The sequence below is a fragment of the Perognathus longimembris genome, chromosome 8 (genome assembly GCF_023159225.1).
Source record: "Perognathus longimembris pacificus isolate PPM17 chromosome 8, ASM2315922v1, whole genome shotgun sequence".
NCBI classification, from domain to species: Eukaryota; Metazoa; Chordata; class Mammalia; order Rodentia; family Heteromyidae; genus Perognathus; species Perognathus longimembris.
In genome coordinates, this window is record NC_063168.1 from 8,108,147 (window position 1) to 8,134,308 (window position 26,162).

Genomic DNA, 26,162 nt, shown 5'->3' on the forward strand with positions numbered 1-26,162 from the left:
TATGACAAAGGATTTGGGGATAACCAAATAATCAAGGAGGAGAAAGTTTGCTGCACTGAAGTATTCTCAAGAATACCCAAAGGAGGAAACCACAGAAACACAATGTTGCCCACTGGCATACCCAATGGGTCTAGCGATGGCCATCAATAGCTTCCCCTCAACAGGAAGGGATCTGAAAAGGCCTTGTGTAATCCCTGACAGTAGTACAGTTGTCTTGGTTTCCCACAAAGCAAGCAAAGAAAAATCTCCTAATTATCCATTGCAAAACCCCCCACAGACATCACAGGGCCTAGAGTGGCTCACTGAACAATACTAGGGGGCCAAACCATCATAAGCCATTGTCTGCAAAACCATCCGACTCCCGTCAACTAAAATTTAAGGAAAAACAGAGGGAGGAGGAACCTAAAGGCAAAGAAAATTTATGTCAGACCTATGAACCAATGGCTACTTAAGGCTTTGGTTGGAACTGCTACAAATGGAAAAAAATATACAAGTACTTAAACAACGCAAGTGTACGTGTCGTTAGGCACATCTATTATCTATGATAAAATAGAATAAACGCAAGACGCTTTGTATATTGGATGACAAGGAGCTACTATCATTTTTTTTCAGTTCGAAACAGTTATCGTGGTTTTCCTTCTGTGTATGTGTCTGACTCTTTGAACTGCATACTCCAGTGTCCACAGATGAACTGCAATGATGCCAGCTGGGCTTGCTTCAAAATCAAGCAGAGGGGGTAGAGTGGGCCGGTGTGTAAAGAACTGACGGGGCTGAAGGAGGGTGGTGACTACCTCAGATTCATTACACTATTCTCTGTACTATAAGTTTATATATGCTTTCCATAATCAAAAAAAATTGTAATTAAAAAAATGCACTCTTTTGAAGAAAAGAGTGGTTGCGGCAAATTTTTTTTTTCTTCCATTAGTAAAAATCTGAGTGGTACGCGGTGACTCGTACCTGTGTTCCTGGCCACTCAGGATGAACAAAGTTCCAAGCCAGTCAGGTGGATCTCATCACAAGAGTAAAAGCCAGCCACGGTGTCACGTGCCTGTCATGCTAGCTATTTGGAAAGCCAAAAGGGGGGGCTGAGACGGGAAGGACCAGACACAGTGTGGAATCAGCCAGAGCAAAACGTTCACGAGACGACATTTTACTGCAAATTGCTGGGCATGGTAGTGTGTGCTTGTCTTTGCAGTTATAGCAGAAAGCACGAAACGGGGGAATTTTGATCCAGACAAAAAGCAAGACTCGCGGTTAGAATAACCACTATGCATTTTGACCCCATTGAAACAAATGGAGCTTTGACTCGGTGGTAGCAAAGCAATCAAGAGACTGGGTGACCATGGCTCATGCCTAGAATCCTAGCTATTCAGCAGGCTGAGTTCTGAGGATTGAGGTTTAAAGCCAGCCGAGGCAGAGGTCTGTGAGACTCGATCCCCAATGAACTAGCATCAAGCTGGAAGTGGAGGTATGACTCAATTGGTAGAACTCCCGTCAAAAGTGGAAAAGCTGAGCAAGAGTATGATACGCTGAGTTCAAGCTTCAAGATACTGGCAGAAAGGGAACACAAAATTAGGAAAGAGGCTTACAGATGTTTATCCTTACAGTTATTTCCCTAAAATAATCTCCCCTCCACGTCGGCACAACATAAACCTGCGTGTGACTGGTCTGTTCCTATTGGACGGATCCCTCCTTCCCCGGCGTGTGGAGTCGCAGCGCTCACTAGCCATGAGACATCGGTCAACCTCGCGTGGTTCTGCCACAGTCTCACCACACATCCTCAGCAAGGCTGAACCTCCAGGCAATGAAGGACGTTTCGGTCCTCAGCAGATTGCAGATGGGACTGTGGCCAGCTCCTTCCCCAAGGTTGCTATGCCACTTAGCTGCCTGAGCTGAGGGAGGGAGACTCCAGGACCACCCAACACCTATGCTGCCTCACAATGGGTTTCTGAGAGCTTGTCGCTAGGCAACGCGTGACCATTAACTTTTCCCAGTGGACTCCTTGTTCCCGCTGCAGTATGCATTTGGGGATCCCCCCCCACACACACACACCAGCCCCAGGGCAACAGGCAGTGCTCCAGCCCCTCCTCACCCAGGCCTCCCGGGCCGGCCAGCAGGAACTCCTGTCTGCCTATCCTCTTGACGATGGGCGGCTTCTCCTCGCTGCAGTAGGGGAACAGGTCCTGGGAGAGGCCCGTGCTGTAGTTCAGGATGATGTACTGCGTGGTCAGGGCCAGGCACAGGAAGTGGCCGTCCACAGCCACCGCGAGGGGCTGCTCCGGGGTGGACACTTCCTTGACGATCTGCACGCGGTCCTCGTACACCAGAAACATCTGGATGGTCCTGCGCTTCACCGAGATGATGCACACTTCCACGCAGAACGGGTCCCCGCTCACGGGGTTCTCGTTCAGGGCGAAGGTCACGGCGCCTTTGATGCGAGCCCCGGAGGGGACGGGCTCCAGGTTCAGCATGTTGACCAGGGTGATGGAGTTGTCGCACAGCACCAGCAGCCTGTTGAGGGCCGAGGCTGCGCACAGCTCGTTCACGGGCTTCTTGAGGCCCAGGTGCCTGTGCAGCTGTCTGGTGGCGGTGAAGGAGGCGGCCCCCGCGGGCAGCGTCTTCTCCTCCAGCAGGAAGTGGTAGATGAAGCAGTCCGCGGTGCCGATGTACAGGTTCTTGCCACAGCACTCCACACACTCGATGTGGATGCGTTCCTTGTCGCCCGCCAGCAGCTCCTGCTCCACGGCGGACACCAACGTGAAGGCCTTGATGCTCATCATGCCGGCAGGGTGCTCTGTGGAAGAGGGAGACACGGAATCCCGGAGCAATGAGGCACGCACAGAAACACCACGTCTAGTAAGACATACTCTAAACGTCTATTAAGACATGCTCGTTCCCTACTCAGCATTTGAGCTACAAAATACAAATCCCCCGAATGAGATCTTCCTGTGACCTGCCCCACCAGACAACGGGAACGCTGGGTAGAGAACAGGGTAAGCACACACAGCCTGGTGGTGCAGCCCACCAACTCCTGACAGGGCCCAGCACTCTGGGGAACTTCCCCGGTCGTTCCTGGGAGACAGGTCTGCAGGCAGGAGACCTGTGTTCCTCCACAGAAACCAAGGCCAAGAGCAGAAATGGTGCTCTCCTTTCCCCCTTCCTTTCTATGACTGCACTTGATAGAACAGCTTGGCACAACTCTAGGACCTTCCAGAAACACGGAGGCAGAAAGCACGTGTGGAATGCCCATGTTTTTCCCAGGAAGGCCCGGACCCTGGCTCAGCCGCACACCTGCCTCCCGCAGCACAGCTGTGCTGTAGTGTTCTTCTGAACATCTTCCAAGTGGCACGGTGAGCTGCTCACAGGCTTGTGAGCACATCCCCGGCACACAGGCACTGATGAGCCATGGGGCTTCCTACTCTCTCCTCTCACAACTTATGAAGTCAGAGGCAACAGAATATCAAGACGGCCTCCCTCGGCCTCTCTAAGCAGGAAAGGCCCTTCCCGGAGCAAACCCCACACCTGTGAGGGCAGGAATCACAGGGAACACAGAATCATGTCCATTCCACAGAGAGGACCACGAGTTACGAGGACGTCCGCCTCCCCTCCAGCATACAAGCTGTCCCAAGATGGAACAGGGCTGTCTCCTGACTGATGAAATTCCTTTATCCTTTGAATCATTCCGGTGAAAACTTAGAACAACTCAGCAATATTCAAGAAAGGTTCAGACATGGGGAAGGAAAAGATTCACTCTGGTGTGCATCACCTCAAACATTTTAGAACCACACTGTGTCCTGGTTTCCATCTACTGGAGTAACAGCAGCTACACGTGAAAATCCAGCTCCCTTCCCAGAGGGCGCCCGGGCCTGGGGTCCTGGGGTCTGAATGTCTGGGTCATTGTCATTGTCATTGTCAACTTTCCATGAGTTCCACCCACGGCTCCCCTTTCATGGGCCCGTTGGGGGAGGTTCTGATGGTGAAGCCCTTCAGAAAGGGATTAGTTATCCTTATCGAAAAGGCTCAGGAGAGGGCTGGGGATATAGCCTAGTGGCAAGAGTGCCTGCCTCGGATACACGAGGCCCTAGGTTCGATTCCCCAGCACCACATATACAGAAAACGGCCAGAAGCGGCGCTGTGGCTCAAGTGGCAGAGTGCTAGCCTTGAGCGGGAAGAAGCCAGGGACGGTGCTCGGGCCCTGAGTCCAAGGCCCAGGACTGGCCAAAAAAAACAAAAAAACAAACAAAAAAAACCGAAAAGGCTCAGGAGAGCTCCCTGTCCCTTCTGCCATGCAAGGACACCGTGTGGAAAGGCCAGGGCTGCTGGAAGATTGGGCACGGGCATCTCGAAGCCCTGGCGTCTGAGCTGCTAAAGCAATGAGTATATACTAAAAGTATACAATGTGGTACATTGGGATGCAATACTGCTGTAAGGTAAGGAAATCTGCCGGTTTAGTTCACCACACTTACAAGTTTAAAAAGTCATATTTCAAAAGATGTGGCACAGCATTAAGTAGATTCAATGATCATTCACAACAAATACTTGTTCCATATTATCCTTCTAAAGCAAACAGACAAAACCCGTAGGAGCAAAATTTCAAACTCATTCCCTTTAAAACAAGACAAAAATGTCTATTATTGTCTTTTATTATTAGAGCTGGACATAATGGCATATGCCTGTAATCTCAGGTGCTCAGAAAGTGGAGGCAAGAAGATCAAAAGTCTAAGGTCAGTTCAAGCAGGGAGATCCAATCTCAACAACGTACAAACCAATAGGGGCCAGAGGGTATTTGGCTCAAATTGAAGAACAATTTGTGAGGCCCTGGGTTCAATCTCCAGTACTGCAAAAATATAAATAAATAAATATTCCATGTGTCATAGGCTGAACTAAGTCCCAACCAAAATATTCCGAAGTCCCCCCCCCCCATCTGTGATTGTGACCTTGGGTGGCAACAAGATCCTGATAGATGATCAAATTCAGAGGTCACAATGGCAAGTGCCAGTAAAACTGTGTGCTCACCATAGGGGAAACTGGATGTAGACATATAGAAAGGAGAGACAGGCGAAGACAGGGAGAAGACCAGGACTTACAAGGCACAATCTACGGATACTTCCAGATGTTCTGGGAGAGAACTGGAACAGATTCTCTCTCACAGCCCTGACATAGACAGATGTCTACACTCTGGAACTGTGAGAGTATGCTTCTGTCTAAGGCAGCCAGACCACAACGTTTGTTATGGTAACCCTAACAAAATATTCTCTACTCAACACTATAATGAGTCTGTCAGCACGCACACACATGCCCACAGTTATATATATATTTTTTGCGCCAGTCCTGGGGCTTGAACTCAGGGCCTGAGCACTGTCCCTGGCTTCATTTTGCTCAAGGCCAGTGTTCTTCCACTTGAGCTACAGCGCCACTTCTGTTTTTTTCTATATATGTGGTGCTGAGGAATCAAACCCAGGGCTTCATGTATACAAAGTGAGCACTTTACCACTAGGCCATATTCCCAGCCCCATACAGAATAGTTTTAAAAAACAGAACAGCCAGACTCTGGTGGCTCATGTCTGTAATCCTAGCTACTCAGGAGGCTAAGATTTGAGGATCATATTTTGAAGCAAGCCTGAGCAGATAAAAACATGAGAGGTTTAATCTCCAATAACCAGCAAAAAGCTGGAAGTGGAGGTTATAACTCAAGTGGTAGAGTGCCAGCCTTGAGTAAAAAATCCAAGTGAGAATATTGAGACCCTGAATTCAAGCCATAGTACAAACACAAGATAAAATAACAACAAAAAAGTGAAAATAGAGACAAAATTATACTCAACAATGTGTATAGGGAAGACCAAAAATCAGGTACTAGAATAAGAACCTAAAAGTATTAAAAATATCAATATATCAAAGCAATCTGCACGTGTACATATAGACAATAATTAGAATTTGTAATCCGGGGCTGGGAATATGGCCTAGTGGCAAGAGTGCTTGCCTCCTACACATGAAGCTCTTGGTTCGATTCCCCAGCACCACATATATGGAAAACAGCCAGAAGTGGCGCTGTGGCTAAGGTGGGTAGAGTGCTAGCCTTGAGTGGGAAGAAGCCAGGGACAGTGCTCAGGCCCTGAGTGGCAAAAAAAAAAGAAAAACAAAAGAAGAATTTGTAATCTTAAAAAGTGCTAAAAAAAAAAAAAAAAGGGGGGGGGCTGGGACTACGGCTTAGAGGTAGAGTGCTGGCCTTGCATGCATGAAGCCCTGGGTTCGATTCCCCAGTACCACATAAACAGAAAAGGCCAGAAGTGGTGCGACGGCTCAAGTGGCAGAGTGCTAGCCTTGAGCAAAAAGAAGCCAGGGACAGTGCTCAGGCCCTGAGTCCAAGGCCCAGGACCAGAAAAAAAAAAGTACTAAAAAAAAAAAAAAAAAAGTAAGATATAAAAAGAATTCTCAAACAAGCTGGGTGCTGGTGGCTCATGCCTGTACTCCTAGCTATTTAGGAGGCCGAAATGTGAAGATCACTGTTTGAAGCTAACCCGAGCAGGAAAGTCCGTGGAATTCCTAACAAGTAACTATTAGAGAGAGAGAGAGAGAGAGAGAGAGAGAGAGAGAGAGAGAGAGAGAGAGAGAGAGAAAGAAAGAAAGAAAGAAAGAAAGAAAGAAAGAAAGAAAGAAAGAAAGAAAGAAAGAAAGAAAGAAAGAAAGAAAAAAAGAAAGAAAGAAAGCCAGAAGTCGAGCTGTGGCTCAAGTGGTAGAGCCCTGGACTTGAGCAAAAAAGCTCAGGGGCACTACCCAGGCCCTGAGTTTCAAGTCCCAGGACCAGCATATAGACACAAATAGTTATCAAAAACCATATGGATAAAACCATAAAAATCTTGTTGTTGGACATCAAGGAAGACCTAAAAACACTCTCAGCAGACTTGTCTTCAGAAATCAACAAACTGGTTCTTAAACTGTCAATGGAAATCAGAGTCTAGAACTGCCCAATCTTGAAAATGAAAACTGTAGGTCTACACTAATAGATTTTAGGAATCACTGTGAACTACAGAGTAGGTAATTAATACGTAGGATAGCTAACTTGGGTTTGTGCATTTTTAGTCTTAGCTACTTGTAAGTCTGAGACAAAAGGATTGCGAGTCCAGGAGTTCAAGGCCAGTTTGAGCAACATAGTAAGACCTTGTCTCAAAAACAAACCATGGTAAGCATCAATGGCTCACACTTGTAATCCTAGTTCCTCAAGAGTGTGGAATCTGGGGCTGGGAATATGGCCTAGTGGCAAGAATGCTTGCCTCGTATACATGAGGCCCTAGGTTCGATTCCCCAGCACCACATATATAGAAAATGGCCAGAAGTGGCGCTGTGGCTCAAGTGGCAGAGTGCTAGCCTTGAGCAAAAAAGAAGCCAGGGACAGTGCTCAGGCCCTAAGTTCACGGCCTAGGACTGGCAAAAAAAAAAAAAAAAAAAAAAAAGAGTGTGGGATCTGAGGATCACAGTTCAAAGCCAGTCTGGGCAGAAAAGTTCATGAGACTCTTCATCTCCAATGAATCTGCAAGAGCTGGAAGTCTAAGGGACAGCCCGTAGGCACTGAATTCAGGCTTCAGAACCAGCACAAAGACACAATAATAGACAATTAGGTCAAGCCCCAGACTGGGAGAAAAATTTTCAATGCATACACATGGCAATTGACTCATACAGAATATATACCAAATATAAGCCAATATTAATAAGACAAATTTATGGTTTACAAGAGCCAATGACTCCAAGAGGCTCTTCTCAGACGACAAGGACCCAAAAGAATGTACCAAGATGCTCATTAGTCACCAGAAATATTTTAAGGCACAATAAGACTTCACACTAAGATCAAACGTCAAGGGAGCAATCTCTGATTTTGTTGGAGTGCCGGGTGGTAGCACTGCTCTGGAGATTTGTTTAGCAGGTTTTTACAAGCATGCACCGATCCGTTAACTTCTTCTTATGATTTTATATCTCTTGGAAGTGCTTCTATAGCCATAAACAGGCTCATACAAGACATACTCAGCAAGCTTCTTCATAGTAGCCTAAAAATCACAATGCAGTCAAGTTATACCTATTTTTATCCACATTTAGTTGTGACATGCAAAAGAATAAACTAATAAAAAAAAATGACAGGACTACTGGGAGATGGGGCTGGGAAAATACCAGGGGTGCCTGGAACGGTCCATGGTTCTAGGAAGAGGAAAGTGAAAAAGGAAAAAAAGGATAACTCAAAGTCACTGAGTGAAAGAAACCACATTTACGCTGTGCCACCATAGCTCAAGGCTCAAAGGTAGACAACACCAAGCTATGTTGGCAGAAATCAGAAGTACTTACTTTAAAACGGACAAAGTAACTAAGAAATGGAAATGGTCAGAGGGAACTTTCTGGGATGACGGAAATAGTACATAGCTTGTTTGAGTTATTGGTTATGCAAATGTATAATTTGTCAAAATTCATTCACTTGTATACTTAATTGTATGTGTTTCATTGTAGGCAAACTCCCTTGACAATGAAAATATTGCCTTAAGAGACCCAGAGAAAAATGCCATTCCAGTACAAATTCTAACCAGTATGGATCTGTGTGCTTGTAACTAAAAAAAAAAAAAACAACACCAGACTCCAGGGCTGGGAATATGGCCTAGTGGTAAAGTGCTCGCCTTGTATACATGAAGACCTGGGTTCCATTCCTCAGCACCACATATATAGAAAAGCCAGAAGTGGCGCTGTGGCTCAAGTGGTAAAGTGCTAGCCTTGAGCAAAAAGAAGCAAGGGACAGTGCTCAGGCCCTGAGTTCAAGCCCCAGGACTGGCAAAAAACAAACCAAACCAAAAAACAGACTCTTAAAATCTGTATGGCAGGAGCTAAGATTTAGTTCAGGGTTAGAGGGCTTGGCTAGTACAACCAAGAGCCTGTGTTCCATTCCTAGTACAAGATAGTGTGGGGCTAGAATAAGGCTCCTGGAAGATGACACAGCTGGAAACCAAGAGGAAGCCTGTACATAAAACAACACAACAAAGGCAACTGTGCATTATAGGCTGACACCATAAATGCGCATGTCCCAAAAGCAACGTACACAACAGCTACCTATAGCTACAGAGAAAGTGGAGTCCTGTGGTACAGCACATGTGAAAATGATTTCAGATCCTTAATATTCTCAAGTACAGAAGGCATGACTTTAAAATGTTTAGAAGAGAACAATGGAACAAACAATAAGCCCATCATCTTAGAGTGGGGGAAATTTTCTAAAATGAGATTTTAAAGGAGCAAACCCTAAGAAAAAGAAATAAATCGATCCATATTAAAACATTTTTGTTCTTCAAAAGACATGTGGAGGGGGGGCGGCAATGTGGCTCAGTGGTAGAGCATTTGCCTAGCATGTAGGAAGCCCTGGTTCCCATTCATGACGCAGGAGGAAAGCAAAAGCAAAAGTTCCCTTGGTAAAGTCTAGTAGACTGGGCAAATTACAAAAGCAGGGATTCCCCTGGAAAAGATGACTATCCAGCATATATAATGAGACATTCAGCCTGATGAATCAGTTGGAGTGTAAATTATAATCAGAAGAGATTTTATTTTATAGCCACTGAACTGACAACATATTTGAGGCCTGATCACTTGCAGCAATCACTGAGAACAGGCTCCATGAAAGCTACAGGAATAGAGTTAGCTTCCATCTGGGGTAAGACCATGCAGGAACTGTGATGACAAGTTTCCTCAGCAGAGTGAACAACAACAACTCTGGGGATGAATCCTACGCAAGTCTCACAGGGACAAGCAACACAGCTAGGGGGTACGGGCCTGAGATACATGGACACTGGACTTCTCAGGGAGCAACACGCTTCCTTAAGCTGAGCATGGCTTTTTATTACTGTTTGCTGTATCGTACACAGGTTACATGTGCCCTTTTATAGATACTAAAGGTCAATTTTTAAATACATTTTTCAGGTAGACAGACTTAATGGCAAGTCTTAGCTGAAGCGTGGTCATGCTTCTCCGGTATTAGCTCAAATGAGGAGGGGGACGGGTTCTACACACTGAACGAGTTTGCCCTACGGGACAAGAGACCTGCTGAGATCGTCCTGTTCACTTCTGGACCACAACTACTCCACTGAGTCACCATCAAGAAAAGAAAGCTTCAAGGTGCTGGTGACCCAGCAGGCCGTCTGGTCCTCGGAGGGTCCCATCCGTTTCCGGACGCCTTCAGCTGAGCCTGGAGGCAGACTCCCACCCGTGAGACCCTCTCATCATGATCTCTGATCCTGGTTTTTGAGGCAATCATGGTTCACTCGCCCTAAATAGAGCAAGTAAAGTTTAATTGTGTGTGTGTGTTGAGTTACTGCTGGGTTATTAAAGATAACATGATTTGGAAGTAAATATGTACGTATATCATACATTCATATGTGTATATACCTGCATACATATGTATATAGAGCATTTATTTTCCCAAGCTTGACCCTGGAAATAGACCCCTTAGTTTAATAAGCTTGGTAGAATTCACAAACTGCATGTCCTTGTTTAAAGTTTCACTTCCCCGGAGCATATTTATCATATCTATGTGAATTACTTGTAACGTCTTAGTTCATGTAAGCTCAGTAGTTAGTTTACATTTTATCTAGTAGTATATCTAGTAGTATATCTACTACTCAGAATATAAAAGCCCAATGTGTGGTATCACATTAAGTACTTCCCAGAGAAATATCCCTTAGAAGCTGGGCATGGGTGGCTCATGCCTGTAATCCTAGCTACTTAGGAAGCTGAGATCTGAGGATCGAGGTTCAAAGCCAGCCCAAGCAGGAAAGTCCATAAGACTCCAATTAACTACCAGAAAACCAGAAGTAGAGCTGTGACTCCAAGTGTTATCGTGGTAGCCTTGAGCAAAAAAGCTCAGGGATAGTACCTAGGCCCTGAGTTTCAAGCCCCACAACTGAAGAAGAAATCCCCAAGGATATGAGAAGACAAAGGACAGAACACTCACATGGGGTGAGCTTCCCCCCAGTGTAACTGCAGGGGAACAGCTTCTGTGAGACAGCTTCTGAGAAGGCTTCCAAGGGACACAGACGGTGGTGGGAAGCTTCCAGAAGGCTTGCGCCTCACCTCCTGAGCCTTGATCCACCTCTATGCAACCTTCCGGAACACCTAAGTACCTGCGTGCTCTCTTCTCAGCCACTCGGGATGGTTTAGCAGCTTAACTGCCTTTGGTAATGTCTCTGTATACCACACACTCAGGCCAGCCATCAGGAAACAAGTCGCAGCACAAAGAACAGACTCGACTTTTAAGGACATTTCTAATGCAGAAAGACTAGATGCAGAAAGAGGTTTCTCGATATACATGTCAATATTTTAACTTACAAATACACAAAACTACATAAACTCATGAACTGGGATAGAAATGAATATATTTTACTAAAAGAACACTATAACAAATCAAGTACTGACATAGGTAGCCTGTAGTCCTTGCTGCTCAGGAGGCTGAGCTAAGAGGATCACAATTCAAAGCCAGTCCCTAGAAAAGTCTCCAATTAACCAGCAAAAAGCTGGGCTGAAGGCATGGCTCGTGGGGTAGAATGACCTCTGAGCCAGCATAAGGCCTTGAGTTCATGTCCTAGTACTGGAAAAAAAAGGGAAGAAAGGAAGGAAGGAAGGAAGAAAAGAAGGCAAGAAGAAAGGAAGGCAGACAGGCCAGCAGGCAAAAAGAAAAACACTGTAAGCCAGCGCCAGTGTCTCATGTTTGTAATCCTAGCAACTCAGGAATCTGAAATCTGAGGATAAAGGTTCAAAGCCAGCCCCAACAGTTTTATCTTCAACTCATCATCAAAACGCTGGAAGTGGAGTTGTGACTCAAGTGGTAGAGCGCTGGATTTGAGGAAAACAAACAAACCAAAACCTCAAAGACAGTGACCAGGCCCCAAATTCAAGCCCTAAGACCAGCACTCAAAAAATAGGCACTGTCTAAACTGATATGCTGAGCTGAAACCCCTTTGTATACTACTTATGGTAATTATCCCCACCCCCGCCCCCAAAGAATGCTATAGCAAAGTGGCATCTAATAAGATGGGATTTCTAGCAGTAATACTTCTCCACCTCAATGTCACCTGTTGTATCACAAAATGTGTCCCTGAAATAAGGGTCACCTTTAACATAGACCTGCATCTGAAAAATGCAACCTACACATCTGAAAAACAAAACAAACTCCCAAATCCCCATTCTAGAACTACCTCGTGACTTTCAAACGAAATGGTCTTCAGAGGCTTAGGCAGCAGAATGGGCTTCAAAAGACAGAAAGTAAAAAGCATGGGCTGGGGATATGGCCTAGTGGCAAGAGTGCTTGCTTCATGTACATGAGGCCCTGGGTTCGATTCCTCAGCACCACATATACAGAAAACGGCCAGAAGTGGTGCTGTGGCTCAAGTGGCAGAGTGCTAGCCTTGAGCAAAAGGAAGCCAGGGACAGTGCTCAGGCCCTGAGTCCAAGGCCCAGGACTGGCAAAAAAAACAACAACATGCAAGCCTGAATAGGCATCACAGCCTCTAGCTGGAAGTGTTCTCCTGCAACAAGCTAAAGATGTGCTCTTCGTGTGTGTTTTAAAAGGATGCTATCGAAGCAGGGCGCTAATGACTAATGGCCATAATCCTAGCTACTAAGGAGCACAAGTCCAAGTACTCCAGTAACATCACACATACACACACACACACACACACACACACACACAATCTCAAGTTACATTTGCTATGTCTATCTGTACAGGAAGGTTTTCTTTGTTCCCTTTTGTTCTTAGTTTATGATCGTTCATGATAAGCCAATAGAAACAGTCATTGAAACAGGTAGATGAAGAGACAGGCTGGATGTGAAGCCACTAGGGAAGATCAGCAGTTATCACCTCCTTCTTCTGTCATTATCCTTTTGGTTTTGGAAAAAGACAAAAACAGACTCTGTTGAGGAAGGGACGTCACCCTGTGAAGGATGCACTCAAGACTCGGCAAACAGGGCAAACCTCCGACACGCCCCCCGCAGCCAGCCAGTCCCCGAGGAAGAAGTGACACACACAGCTATCAACCTCCTCCTATTACTCCCTAGTTCTACTCCAAAGTTCTAGAATGCTCACTTGTGTCTTGTTCTATAAAGAGCCTAAACATGAACCAGGCACCAGTGGCTCATACCTGTAAAAACCCTAACTGCTTAGGGAGGCTGAGATCTGAGGATCTCAGAAGTCAGCTCAGGCGGAAAATTCTGTGAGACTCCTATGTCCAATTAACCAGCAAAGAGCTGTTGTTCAAACGTCAGCCTTAGCAAAGAAGCTGAGACAGCATCTAAGTCCTGAGTGGTACTCCACACACCAACCATGTATTAAGACTGCTCTTAAGCCCTAACTACCCTCTGGCATACCTCCTTGAGGGATTAAAAGTACCAGGCCACAAAAAGTTACCCTAAACTACAGGGGCAGGGTGGAATTTAACAAGATAACCCCAAAGGAAAAACCACCACCTCGTCCAGTCCAGAATCCCACAGGGTCCCCTGAGCAAATGGACGTGGTTTCTGAGGAAGAGGTATAGAAGACAGCACGGTACCCACAGGTCAGCTGCTGAGGCCTGGTCCTAGGGACTCAGGCATTAGGGATATTCTTTCTTTGCTCTGCCAACAATGTGAAGTGACTTTAAAAAGCACAATGGGTTTTTTTTAAAGCTTCTATATTTGAATAAAGGAATTTCCTTTTATAGAAAAACGTGTTTAAGACGGCTCACTCAAATAACTTGGGTAAACATATTTACTAAGACCATAAACAACAATTTCCATTAAAAAGGAGAATCACCATAAGATGGTGTCGTGTTTCTAAAACTGAACTGAAGAAGGAACCAATCCAAGTTGTGGTGGTTTCCCCCTACCTTAGAAAGGCCGGGAGAAATAGGCAGAGCCTAGGTGGCTTCTGGTGGGTCACAGCTCTAAGACAAACAGTTATATTGGTGCTACGTCATCAGGAGAGAAAAGAAAAAGCCCAAGGGGCAGAGCAAAAGCAGACCAGCCAAGGGAGGAGGAACAGTCCATCTGCAAGGAGACCTTTGCCTTGATCGCTGTCCTGAGATGACCAAGGAGACGGCACGCGCAGGAGCCACAAGTGCTTCTGGATCCCAGCAGGAGGCCCGCACAGGCCCGTGGGGCGGCTCATGGAATGGCCCTCGTCAGGTGGAAGCAACGCAGAAACAGCAGCCAGCAGCCAGCCTCCACATCTGTAGCTCCCTCGGACAGGCACCAACCAGCCCCCAAGCTTGGGATGCTTCCCTTGGTGTGCTGAGAGGCTCAGAAAGAACAGGTGGATATAGCTGTGTATACTTCTCTTTTCTTTTGGCCTGTAGGTCCTTTTCTTCTTCTTTTCTTTTCTTCTTCCTTCTCCCCCCCACCCAACCTCCTCCACTTCTTTTTTTTTTTTTTTAAATAATGCCAGTCCTGGAGCTCAAACACAGGTCCTGGGCATTGTCCCTGATACTTTGTGCTCAACCCTGGCACTTTACCACTTGAGTCACAGTTCCACTTCTGGCCTTTTTGGGTGGTCAAGTGGAGATAAGAGTCTCACAGACTTTCCTACCAGTGTTGGCTTTGAACCCTGATCCTCAGATCTCAGCCTCCTGAGTGGCTCAGATTATAGGCATGAGCTACAGGCACCCTGCTATTTCTGATGCTATTGTTGGAGCTCAGAAAGGAAACAAACAAGAAAAAACTCTGAAGTGTGGTGCCTTGGTGTGCCGACTGGGAAATATGAAGAGCAGCATTTTTCTCTGAAGGTCCTGTCCCTGCTTCAGGAAAGACGCAGGGAAAGAGACTAAAGATTAACAGACTGGCCGCAGGATGAGGCTTCCTTATCTGAAATGCATGGGACCACAAGTGGTTCAGATTTCAGGTTTTTTGGACTTTGGAATATGTGCACTTGTATAATGAGGTATCTTAAGGGTGGAATTCACATCTAAACATAAAATTCTTGTTTCACATGTAACTCATCCACACAGAGCCTGAAGGTATTTTTGTACAACACATGTAACACACCTGAGCTTTGACTGAGACCAGTCACAGGAGATCAGGCGTGGAATTTTCCATTTGTGATGTCATGAGGACACTGACAAGACTTTGGCTTTTGGAGCATTTAGGATTTCAGATAGGGATGCTCAAACTACCTTGTAGTCAGCCTTCTGAGGAGATTACCCAAAAGATTAATCTGTATAACAAAAGAGCCATTATGTATAACAAAACAGCCATTATTCACCAGGGTTCCTTCCCCTCACCCTCTAATAATCTGCCTTCCTCTCCTCAGCTCAGGTGGCTACCTAAGCTTTCACCATCGACCTCTCAGCCTCATATTCTGGGTGGCTCTTGTACATATTCACATAGAAAATTTGCATCCATTTAACCTGTTCATTAGTCTAATGTTGGACGCAAGCCCTATCCTTCAGAGTAAAAGCAAGTTTTAATTCCTTACATTATACTTCGGACAAGAACTAGATCACATCCTCAAAATTGGCTGGGTCAGGAATAGGTAAACTGGGACAACGAAAGTCTTCCATTGTCAGATAGCTTCAGATGTGTACTTTGTGACAAGCGAGCAAAGTAAAACGTTAACAGGTAACACCTACTAAAACTATCACCTCCAGTCCCTCCAAGATCCTATGAAGAATCTAAAAGGTTCGCATCTAAAGAGATGGCACATTGCACCCGGCCTTCCTTTCTTCTCTCCCTCGTCCTTCCATCCATGATGCTGAGGACGGAAGCAGGGCCTTGCACATGTTACACAAGTGTTCCACGACTGAGCCACGCGTGCAATCCTAACAACATATGTAATGAAAACCCCACTAGTGCCTCAAAACCTCAAGCCATTACCTACAAGACACACTGAGGTAACTTTCAGAGACAAATCTCTCTTCTTAGGATATGAATTGACTCATCAATGGACATGGCCTCAAGATCAAGGAAAGTATTAACGGTCCACAGTCAAGTGAAGGGTTGTATGATTTAAAGGCTCAATGATCTCACACACACACACACACACACACAGTTATTTCTGTCATGCTAAGAAAGTGTGGAGCTGTTTTTCAAGCACTGGTTGGCTCCCTAGGTGGGAAAAACCATTTTTTTTTCTTAAGACCTCAAGGAAATCTATTATGATAATGTGGAGTATGTAGACATGCAGAGTAGTGTGAAGGGAGCAAAGAAAGGGAGCTGTTAGGTAGATGGGGATAAAACGTGGCAGACATAACAAAACACGTGGCACATAGCATGTGGCGCATGGTGCTTCTTGTATGGGAAGAGCCCCAAACGATGGAGACTCTCCTCAAAGAGGGCTTCATTAGACTTCTCTGTGGGACCCCCGTCTTAGCAGAGTCCTACCATGGATTTCTTTTCACTTTCAAATAAACTCACTTATTTTTACCTTAAACACTTTTCTGCCTTTAATTCTTTAGTGGCAGAGACAAGGAATCTGTACTCCAGGATAGCACCTAGGATAACAAGAGACCCCATTCCCACTGTGGCTCACCAGGGCCCGCGGGCCCGGGAGCCTGGGGACAGTGGAGACAGCCAGGACCCCGGGTTGCTTCATCTGAGCTTCTCCTCCTACCTGGTGGGGGAGGGGACATGTAACACAGCCCAGAATTTAAATGTGACTCAGTGTCATAGCTGCATGTCACCTCTGTGGCACTCCTGCCAAAGCACCTGGCAGCAGCCTAATCATCGTGAGAAAGCACTAGAAACAGAGACTTTCAACAAAATCCCACACACCCTTCAAGAGGGCCCAAATCATGAAAAAAACACACGATAAAACTAATGACCAGAGGCCAAGGACTCAGTAACTAGTTGTAATCAGAAAAGAAAAGAAAAAAAAGGTCTTAGAGCAGGAAAAAAAAAAGCTCTTCATAGTATTAATTTATTAAGTTTGATCACCACACTAGGAGTAAACGTTTGTGAATGATACTGTCTTCCAGCTCCAAAGTAGGCCCAGAATTACTTTAAAACAAAAAGTTGAAGTGAAACATGTAATCACAGTTTGCTGATTATTTTGCTGCAGAATAACTGAGTAGACAAGAAGGAGCTGGTGCAGTTTGGATGTACAGCCCTTGCCTAGCAGGTGTGTGGCCCTGGGTCCCATCATCCCCCTAAGAAAGGGATGGTGTGCTAGCAGGAAAGGAGGCAGTTGCTCAGAAGGTCTGAGTGCTAATGTCTCAAAGTACAAGAAGAATTGAAATGCCAAGCCAGCTACCAGGATTAGCTCCTTTTCCTTTGACTATACCAAAATACCCCACATGAAGATTTCAGGAACCCTTTTCCAAGGTTTCACCTCTTCATGGCTAATACAGCAACAAGACAGAGAGCAGCTCACATCATGGCAGACCGGAAGCTGAGAGATAACTACAGGAAGGAAGCAGGCAGATAAAACTCCAAGGACACACTACAATGATCCACTCCTCTATCTACATACACATCCTACTTTGCATGGCCTCCCAATAACACCACCAAACAGTGAATCCATCAAGAGATTAATGCATTGACTAGGTCAGATTGCACGATCTAATCACTTGGTCAGTTGGCATCCAAGTCCTAATACATGAGCCTACGAGGGACATTTTATTCTCAAACCATAACAGTGAGCTACTGGAAAGATTTTATGATCTTTTGTTTTTGCCAGTCCTGGGGCTTGAACTCAGAGCCTGAGCACTGTCCCCGGCTTCTTTTTGCCCAAGGCTAGCACTCTGCCACTTGAGCCACAGTGCCACTTCCAGCTTTTTCTGCTTATGTGGTGCTGAGGAATCGAACCCAGGGCTTCATGCATGCTAGGCAAGCACTCTACCGCTAAGCCACATTCTCAGCCCCTTTATGATCTTTTTATTGACAATCTTGGAAAGTGATTTTTTCTCTCCAGGATAATGTTCTAGCTTAACACTCCTGGTATGAATAAGTTCTGTTCTGTGAATAGGGGAGCGGGGAAGCTCTGTAGTACTAGCCACTTGCAAGCTGGAGTGAGGGATCCCTTGAGCTGTGACAAGTTCAAGACCAGACTGGGCAACATAGTAAAAATTATATAGGCCCCCTGCCCCCTAAAAAAAGAAGAGAGGTGTTGCTTGGGGTTTTGCTCCTTTGAAATAGTTCCCACACAGGAGCTTGAGCTAGATGGGGATGCTGTTATCCTGCTGCTTCTGGCCCAGGAGGAAGAAGAGTGCATCTAGAAGGCTTGAAGGCCATGGCTAGTAAGTAGGTAGACCACTGGGATTCCAATCCAGGTGGCTTAGCTACAAGGCACATGCCCTTAACTAGGTGTCACATTGCCTCCAAACCTGGACAACAGACACACCAGATGTACACACACTACTGTATATGTACCATATGTTGGTGAAAGCAGCTCCAAGCCTGGGATGGTAGATGCTAAGATGTACCTGTACCATACGTACACACACCATTTGGACACCGGACATCTACCATACATGGACAAAGGCTGCTTCAAGCCTATAGACACACCTGAGGTACGCAGGCTGCTTGCTCAAAGGCACCATTTGACAGCATCCCTGAAGACCCCTTAGCTGCCCCTTCTGGAAGCCCCAGAGTGCTGCATTTGATAGGACGCTGACCCTCAATATTGCGGTTTGCTTTCTGTCTTCCAATGACTCTGTGGAGTTGACATTACTATGGAGGGATGGAGGTAACCGGTGCCCAAAGCTACAAAGTTACTTGTCATGACACAGGATTTCTCCTCAGGCTTTCTAATTCCAGAGCCACATTCTTTCCAGGGAATCAAGGGGGAAAAGTATGATTTCAGATCCTTGCTAAGCATCTGGCCCACCTGGACAAGGCAATAACTCCAAGCAAGAATTTTGGAGAGTCCTTAATGGTGATTGACATAGCTCAACTCCAAAGGACCCTAGAGATCAGCAGAACTCTTGCTTCTCTAGTGTGGGTCTAGAAAAGCAATCTTACTATTCTACATGCCTTGCTGGAAACGAGACAGAGACAATCTACGTGCTTAGAGTTTTTCCACCAAATAGGATAAACGTTTATGTAACATCAATTGTTCTTATCGAATGGCACACCAGGCTGGCCCGGTGTTTTCCAAGTCTGATAGCCATCTGTTTAATGACATAATCTTGACATTTGTTAGAAATCAACAACAGACTTATTGGCTTGTACCAGGCTTTTCCCTTTCTGAAAATTAATAGGTAGCACTTGACCAGCATGTGGGTGTGAAAGAGATAATAATGTTTTCACTAGTTAAAGCACAACAGACCAATTTCAGGAGAGGAGGGGAAGAGGAAGAAGAAGAGAGAGGGGGAAGGCCGCTAAGGTCTAACATTTTAACATCCACCCTGTCATCTTGATGACATTATGAAATAAAAACTGTAAGTAACTGTTTTTTTTTCCAGGGCATAACAACTGAAGTTAATTAATGAATTCTGAGCCCATTCTAGGACTTGGAATCAGGGCATCACACTCTTTCTTAGCCTTTGCACTCAAGGCTGGCACTCTACCACTTGACCCATGCCTCCACTTCCAGCTTTTAGCTGGTTAACTGGAGATAAGAGTCATGAGTATTTTCTGCCTGGGCTGTCTTCAAAATTTGTTCCTCAGATCTCAGCCTCCTGAGTAGCTATGAATAAACGCTTGAGCCAACAGCATATGTATATGTCTATATATGTATGTGTGTGTGTGTATATATACATATATATGTATATATATAAATGATACTTAGGTTTTGAACTCAAGGCCTCAGATATTTGCCAAGCAGTCACTATCACTAAGCCATACCTCTAGCACCCCAAAATTATTCAATATATAGAAATATACACAACCCAACATCCTTGGGTTCCACATTTGTGGATTTTACCAAGTATCTGAGGGGGAAAAACACGTCTTATACTAAACATGTTTGCTTGTCATTATTCCCTTAACAATACACTATAGTAACTTTTTACATAGTACTTACACTGTATGAGGTATTACATATAATCTACAGATGGTTTGAAGTATACAGGAGGACGTGTGTCTATTTTGTGCAAATACTATGCTATTTTATATCAGGGACTTAAGCATCCACAAATTTTTCTATCTGTAAAAGTCCTTAAAACCAATTCCCCATGGGTAGTTAAGGATGACTGTGTATACTCACACGCACGAACACAACATACACATACCACACATACACACTACATATATTGTGAGTATATGTGTTGCATGTACATGTGTAGATTAGTGTATATACATCGTGTACATCCTAAAAGCTATATCAACGGTTATACCTGAAGAAGGAACCTGAGGAAGTAAAAGCTATCAAGTGAGAACAGAGGTCTCCAAGGAATTTACTTGATAACATCTTTCTCAGTACTGAGCCTGCAAACAGCAACAAAGAATTGTCACCTGCCTATAAGATGCCAGGAAGGTGTCCTCATTTCCATGCATTATTTACTCAGCAGCAGCTACTTGGCTATGAAGATCTTGCTCTCCAGCCATCCGTAAGATTTCTGAATACATTTGACAGGAAGACTTCTATCTCATTTGGGCAACCCCAAATTGAGCTGGTATTTCTACATTCGTTGAGTAGTTACGAATTTTTTTAATAAAGAAAAACGGGTCAGGTTTGCCACAGAGGCGCTGAGTCGTAAAGCCTGAGCCAAATTATTCGGCAGAAACTGAACACCTGGCTGCCACAAATGATGACTTTAATGTATTTCTAATGAGCTCTGGATTCAGACCAAGATGAAGATGCTTAAAACTGTTAGTAGAATTTCCTTGAGTTTTTAATATTATCATAAAGGAGCAGGCCATTAAGAACTCCCCCTGCCTTTTAAAGAAGAAACCAGAAACGCTAGTTGCAAATAAAGCCTATGGAAATATAGTATTTTTTTTGTTTTGTTTTGTTTTTTTTTTGGCCAGTCCTGGGCCTTGGACTCAGGGCCTGAGCACTGTCCCTGGCTTCTTCCCGCTCAAGGCTAGCACTCTGCCACTTGAGCCACAGCGCCGCTTCTGGCCGTTTTCTGTATATGTGGTGCTGGGGAATCGAACCTAGGGCCTCGTGTATCCAAGGCAGGCACTCTTGCCACTAGGCTATATCCCCAGCCCCGAAATATAGTATTTTTAAAATAGCGGGCTCTATGATTTTTTCATCCCCTCCAACTGGATGGAAGCCAGGTGCCGGTGGCTCACACCTATAATCCTCACTACTCAGAAAATGAGATCTGAGGGTCAAGATTGGAAGCTGACAGGGGCAGAAAAGTCCATGACACTCTTATCTCCAATTAACCACTGCAAAGCTGGAAGTGGAGCTGTGACTAAGTGGTAGAGTGCCAAGCTTGAGTGAAAATGTTAAGGGATTATGCCTAGATCCTGAGTTCAAGCTCCAGATTCAGCAAAAAAGGGAAGAAGAAGGGGAGAAGGAGGAGGAGAGGAAGAGGAAGGAGAAGCAGATGCAGCAGCATTCAGTGGAAGAATGTCTTTTAAAAATCTGTCTTGTTTCTGGGAAGCTCAGGCCAAAGCTAAATCCATCCTGGGAGCCTCTGGTGGTGAACAGCTCTGTCCCTATTTCTAGGACCAGAGGGCTGCCACTCAGAGGAAAGTGGAGATGTGCACAGCCAATTGGAATTCGGAAGTCACACACTAATCACAGCATAAAACCATACATTTTCAGATCCGAGTGAAACATAACTCTCCACTGTCATTTACAGTTGGTAACTAGTTTTTACACCTCTAGTAAGTGCCAGGCTCTAAGTCAGGTGTTATCCTCATGCGTTTCCTTATTAGAACCCACATACCTTGGGTAGCGGTAGTCTTGTTTTGATTTACAATGTCCAGTAAATAGCCCAAACGCCAAAGTTGTGAAATGGCAGGGGTAGGATCTGAACTCACAGCCCTCAGCACAGCTGTAGCGACGGTTCCATTTCACAGATGAGCTGGGGCCTGGGGGAAGGGCGGGTTCCGGGGAATTCTGGTCGGTACAGGGGTGCAGGGTCTTGTATCTTAAGCGGCCTTTTACTACCCATGGAGGAGGCAGCTGTGACTGTTGAGGTTGCTTGGCTAGCAGAAAGGAAAGGGAAAAGAAAAGGAAGCAGCTGGCCCAATGTTCCTTCCTATCTGACCATGACCACGAAGCTGTGAGTCCTCAGCTGTCCACCACCTTGAGGACGTGGCGGGCACCACACAGCCTCTCGGTGGGGTCCTCCTGAGCTCAGGTGCGGGCAGGTTGGGTCCTCCCCACACACCTTCCCCGTGCCTCAACCCGGCCCCTCCGGATGACCAGATGCCTGCCAACGGCTCCCGATAAAATTCCCTCGGAATACATGCACGGAGTAGCGCCGGGCCAAGCCCCAGGCAGGGCCCCAAGGCAGCTAGAGTTGGGGGGGGGGGGTGTCTCCCAACAACCCCTGCACAGAAGCAAGAGCAGATCGGGGCCAAGCCAGGGGCAACCCCCAAATCCTTAAAAGCATCCATCCCTACGGAAGGCACAGGAAGAAGCCGACCGACTGCCACCTGCCCGGCCAGGGCGCAGGAGCCCCGCGGGGTGCAGCCGGCCCGGCAGAGGCCTCCTGGGGTAGCACTCCCTTAGCCTGGTCCTTCCAGTTCTGGGGATCACTCGGGCCTGAGTGTGACCCAGAATGTCAGCCCTGAAATCCACGGGGGTGGGGTGGGCAGAGGAGAAAGCTCAGCCCCACCACACCGAGGGCGGGAGGGGGGGGCACGGGCACCGGCGGGGGTCGGTCCCGTCCCTCTCCCTACACCCCGAATCAAGGACGAGGGCTGCGGACTGTCCCCCTGCCGGACACGCACCCCACGACGTCCGCGCCCCCGCGGGAACGCCGCACCGCCAGCCGCACACCTGCCCGGGGTCCTGCAGACGCGGGCTCCGCGCCGGCTCCCCGCGCCCCCGCCGCCCGCCCTCCGCCCTCCGCCCTCCGCCCTCCGCCCTCCGCCCCGGCCCTCCGCCGCGCTCCCCCGGCGCACTCACCGCGCCCGAGCCCGCCGTCCCGCGCCGCCCGCCCGCCCGCGGCCTGGGGGCCCCGCGCCCGCTCGGCCCGCGGCTCCTGGGCTGCCGGCCCCGCCGCCGCCGCCGCCGCCGCCGCTTCCCGTCACGTGGGCCGCCGCCCGGCGCCGGCGGAGGGCGGGAGCTCGCCGGCCCCGCGCCGCCCAGCCGCCGGCGCGCTCGGCCCTCCCTCCCTCCCTCCCTCCCTCCCTCCCTCCCTCCCTCCTTCCCTCCCCGCCCCGCCCCGCCCCGCCCCGCCCCGCCCGCGCGCCCCGGGGTGACGGGGCCCCTCCTCGCCCGCCCCGTCCTCCGCGGTCCCGCCGGCCGCGCCCCGCTGCGCCCCCGGAGCCGCAGGCCCCCTCGGCTGGGCCCGGCCCGGGGACTTGAATGCCAGTCCCTGGGGGAGGAGGGCTGCGGGTGCCGGTTCCGGGCCTTGAACCCGGGGCCCTTTCGCTCAAGGCTGGCGTTCTACGGCTCGATTCACAGCCCCACGTCCCCTCCGGGGTTGTTCATTGGAGATGCCGTGGCTGGCTTCAAACCGTGATCCTCTCATCTCGGCCTCCCGGGTAGCTAGGGTTACAGGTTCGAACGACCCCTGCCCCACTGGCATGTTCCTGTGCGGCCAAGTCCGCCAATAGCTCTTCCTTTGGATCCAGGTACAGAGAAAAATCCTACCTCACCATGAATCCATGAGCCCAGCATGTAGTAAAAATTCAATATATAATACAAATGTGTGCTATCATTATATATATATTAGAAATCATTTCCTGAGTTGTCAGTGCTGATGATTCATATGTAAATAAAATAAGTTTCTCCCTATTATTACCAGAAATTTATGGCAGTTAAATGGGTCCTGGGATCTTGCATCTAGCAAGAGGCGGTTTCAGGATCAAGCGGTGGACATAAGTAAAAGTGACTGCAAAGTTTTATTAGAAAAGAAATATGGCAGAGAAAGAGCATGAGGCTAAAAGAAATGCAAACACCGAGATGCCACTTCACCCCAGTTAGAAAGGCGTTACCAAGAAAAATAATAACCAATGCTGGTGGGGATGTGGCCAAAAGGGACCACTACTACACTGGTATCCGGAATGTAAACTGGTTCAACCACTCCAGAAAGCAGGATAGAGGCTCCTGGAAAGACTTAGCATAAGAGCTTCCCTTTGACCCAGCAACGCTATTCCTGGGCATTTATCCAATTGACCAACAAACCAGCCCACACTAAAAGTATCAGCACGAATGTCTTCATTGCAGCATTGTTTACCATAGCCAAGAATGGAATCAACCCAAATGCCCCTCAGTGGACAAACGGATCAAGAAAATGTGGTATATATATACAATGCTTCTGTGCTTCCTTCAGAAAGAATGACACTACCCCATTCATAAGGAAATGGAAAGTCTTAGAAAAAATTATATTAAGTGAAGTAAGCCAGACCCAAAGAAACATAAGCTGCATGGTTTCCCTCATTTGTAACATCTACGATATGTCTATAAATCTACAAGTTAATCCAAGTTACACTTGGACATGATTAACTAAACAGCACTCTAAGAAAGAATCCGCACACTGAGGACAAAGGAGGATATTCTTAGGAGAGGATCACAATGGCTCCATAGCTACGTGTATATGACCACATAGAATGATGCTCATAGAAATGAACTCCAAGAAATGAAAATGAGGTTCTTTTATTGTATCGTTTGCAGTTATTTCTTTTTTTTCTTTCTTCTTTTCCTTTGGGTTATTCTTTTTTGTCACTGTTTTTGATTTCTGTATCCTTTGTCTTGTATATCAGTTTATTTGATTTGGGGAAGGGAAGGAGAATCACAGAAACAGTGGGACAAAATGTGAAACAAATCAGCAGTGATACTAGGCACTATGTTGGAAATGAGCTTTACAACTTGGGGGCAGGAAGGATGGGAAGGGAAAAAGTGGGAGAAAATTACCTGACTTATGTAACTGTAACCCCTCTGTATATCACCTTTACAATAACATTTAAATTTAAAAAAGTAAAACAGGCGGCATAGCCATTTCACCAAAGAATACTTCAGGCCATCTTAGCTATATTGGGCCTTTTAAACTGTGGCAGAAATTGGATTTGGATTAAGTGGGGAGAGAGGTCCTTGAAGACAGCTTTTTGTTTCCTATAAGGTCTTGGCACCAAAGATCTAGTGCCTCCTTTGTAGCCCCCTGACCCATTTCCTCGTCAGACAAGTTTAGATTTCTCACCTTGTCCCGCCATCTACGGGCTGTAGAGGTCACAATTCCCTGACTGCTTGTTTTTCTACTAACTCCTATCATAATGATTCTCCCTGACTTTCCAATTCTAACCCTTGGGGATTACAGCACAAAGATGGCAGCCCCCCATACAACTTCTAACCCCAAACTTGGAGGTAGATACCTGGTTCTATATGGTGGTCTTCTTTCAGAGGAGGAAAAACCGAGCTTGGGGAATGAACCATCTAATTAAAAAGGCATCAGAAAGTAATCTAGACAAGTGGTTTATGCCCGCCTGTAATCCAACTTGCACAGGAGGCAGAGATCTGAGGATCTTGGTTTGAAGCCAGCCCAGGCAGACAAATTCATGAGATTGTTGTCTCCAATTACCCCAAAAGCTAGAAGTAGATATTTGACTCAAATGGTACAGCACTTGAAAAAGACAAAGCAGGAGCATGAAGGTGAGTTCAAGTCCCAGTACTGGCACACACACACACAAAAGAGTAAACCTGTGGCCTACCATTCATATTTTGTTAGTGTGATTTCCAGGCCACACAATGGAAGGGAGGCTGTGCCTCCTTCGGGGGAAGGGATGCCAGAAGCACAGAGCTCTGAGAGGGGCACACAGCAGTCCATGGCCCCTAAGTCTGAGGCCAACGCTCAAGTGGAACCTGAGGCAGAAAAGCGACCACATTCAGCCCAGGCTCCTCACTCCAGCCAGGCTCAAAAAGAATATGTGAACCTCCATCAACTCATCAGTTGTGAGACTGGGGTTCTTAGAATGGTGAGCTCTAAGTGAGCACATGATTCTATCTAGAAACATCTACCAGCACTTACAGAAGAGTCTAAGTCATAAATGACAGGCACTGCTAGGTAACCACCTAGACTATACAGCATGTTCAAACATCTGCATAGGCTAATTCTAAATTTCTCATTTTTTTTACTGATACATTTAAGAGCACAAGTCAATTGTATATGGTTTTC

General features: G+C 46.6%; 1 protein-coding gene across 2 annotated transcripts in view; it reads right to left on the bottom strand.

Moving 5' to 3' along the window:
• The window catches only part of Tgfbrap1 (transforming growth factor beta receptor associated protein 1), a 53,849-nt gene extending 30,861 nt beyond the window's left edge, over nucleotides 1-22,988 (bottom strand). Inside the window, exons 1-2 of one of the 2 annotated variants that reach the window (XM_048352474.1) lie at nucleotides 22,955-22,988; nucleotides 2,093-2,794 (exon numbers count right to left, since the gene is read on the bottom strand). In XM_048352474.1, the coding sequence (XP_048208431.1) occupies nucleotides 2,093-2,780 (688 nt within the window). In that variant the 5' untranslated portion in view covers nucleotides 2,781-2,794; nucleotides 22,955-22,988. Of the gene's footprint in view, nucleotides 1-2,092; nucleotides 2,795-21,764; nucleotides 22,161-22,954 lie in introns of those variants that run through there. The other variant, XM_048352473.1, reaches the window with a different exon arrangement.
• Nucleotides 22,989-26,162: the final 3,174 nt, after the last annotated feature.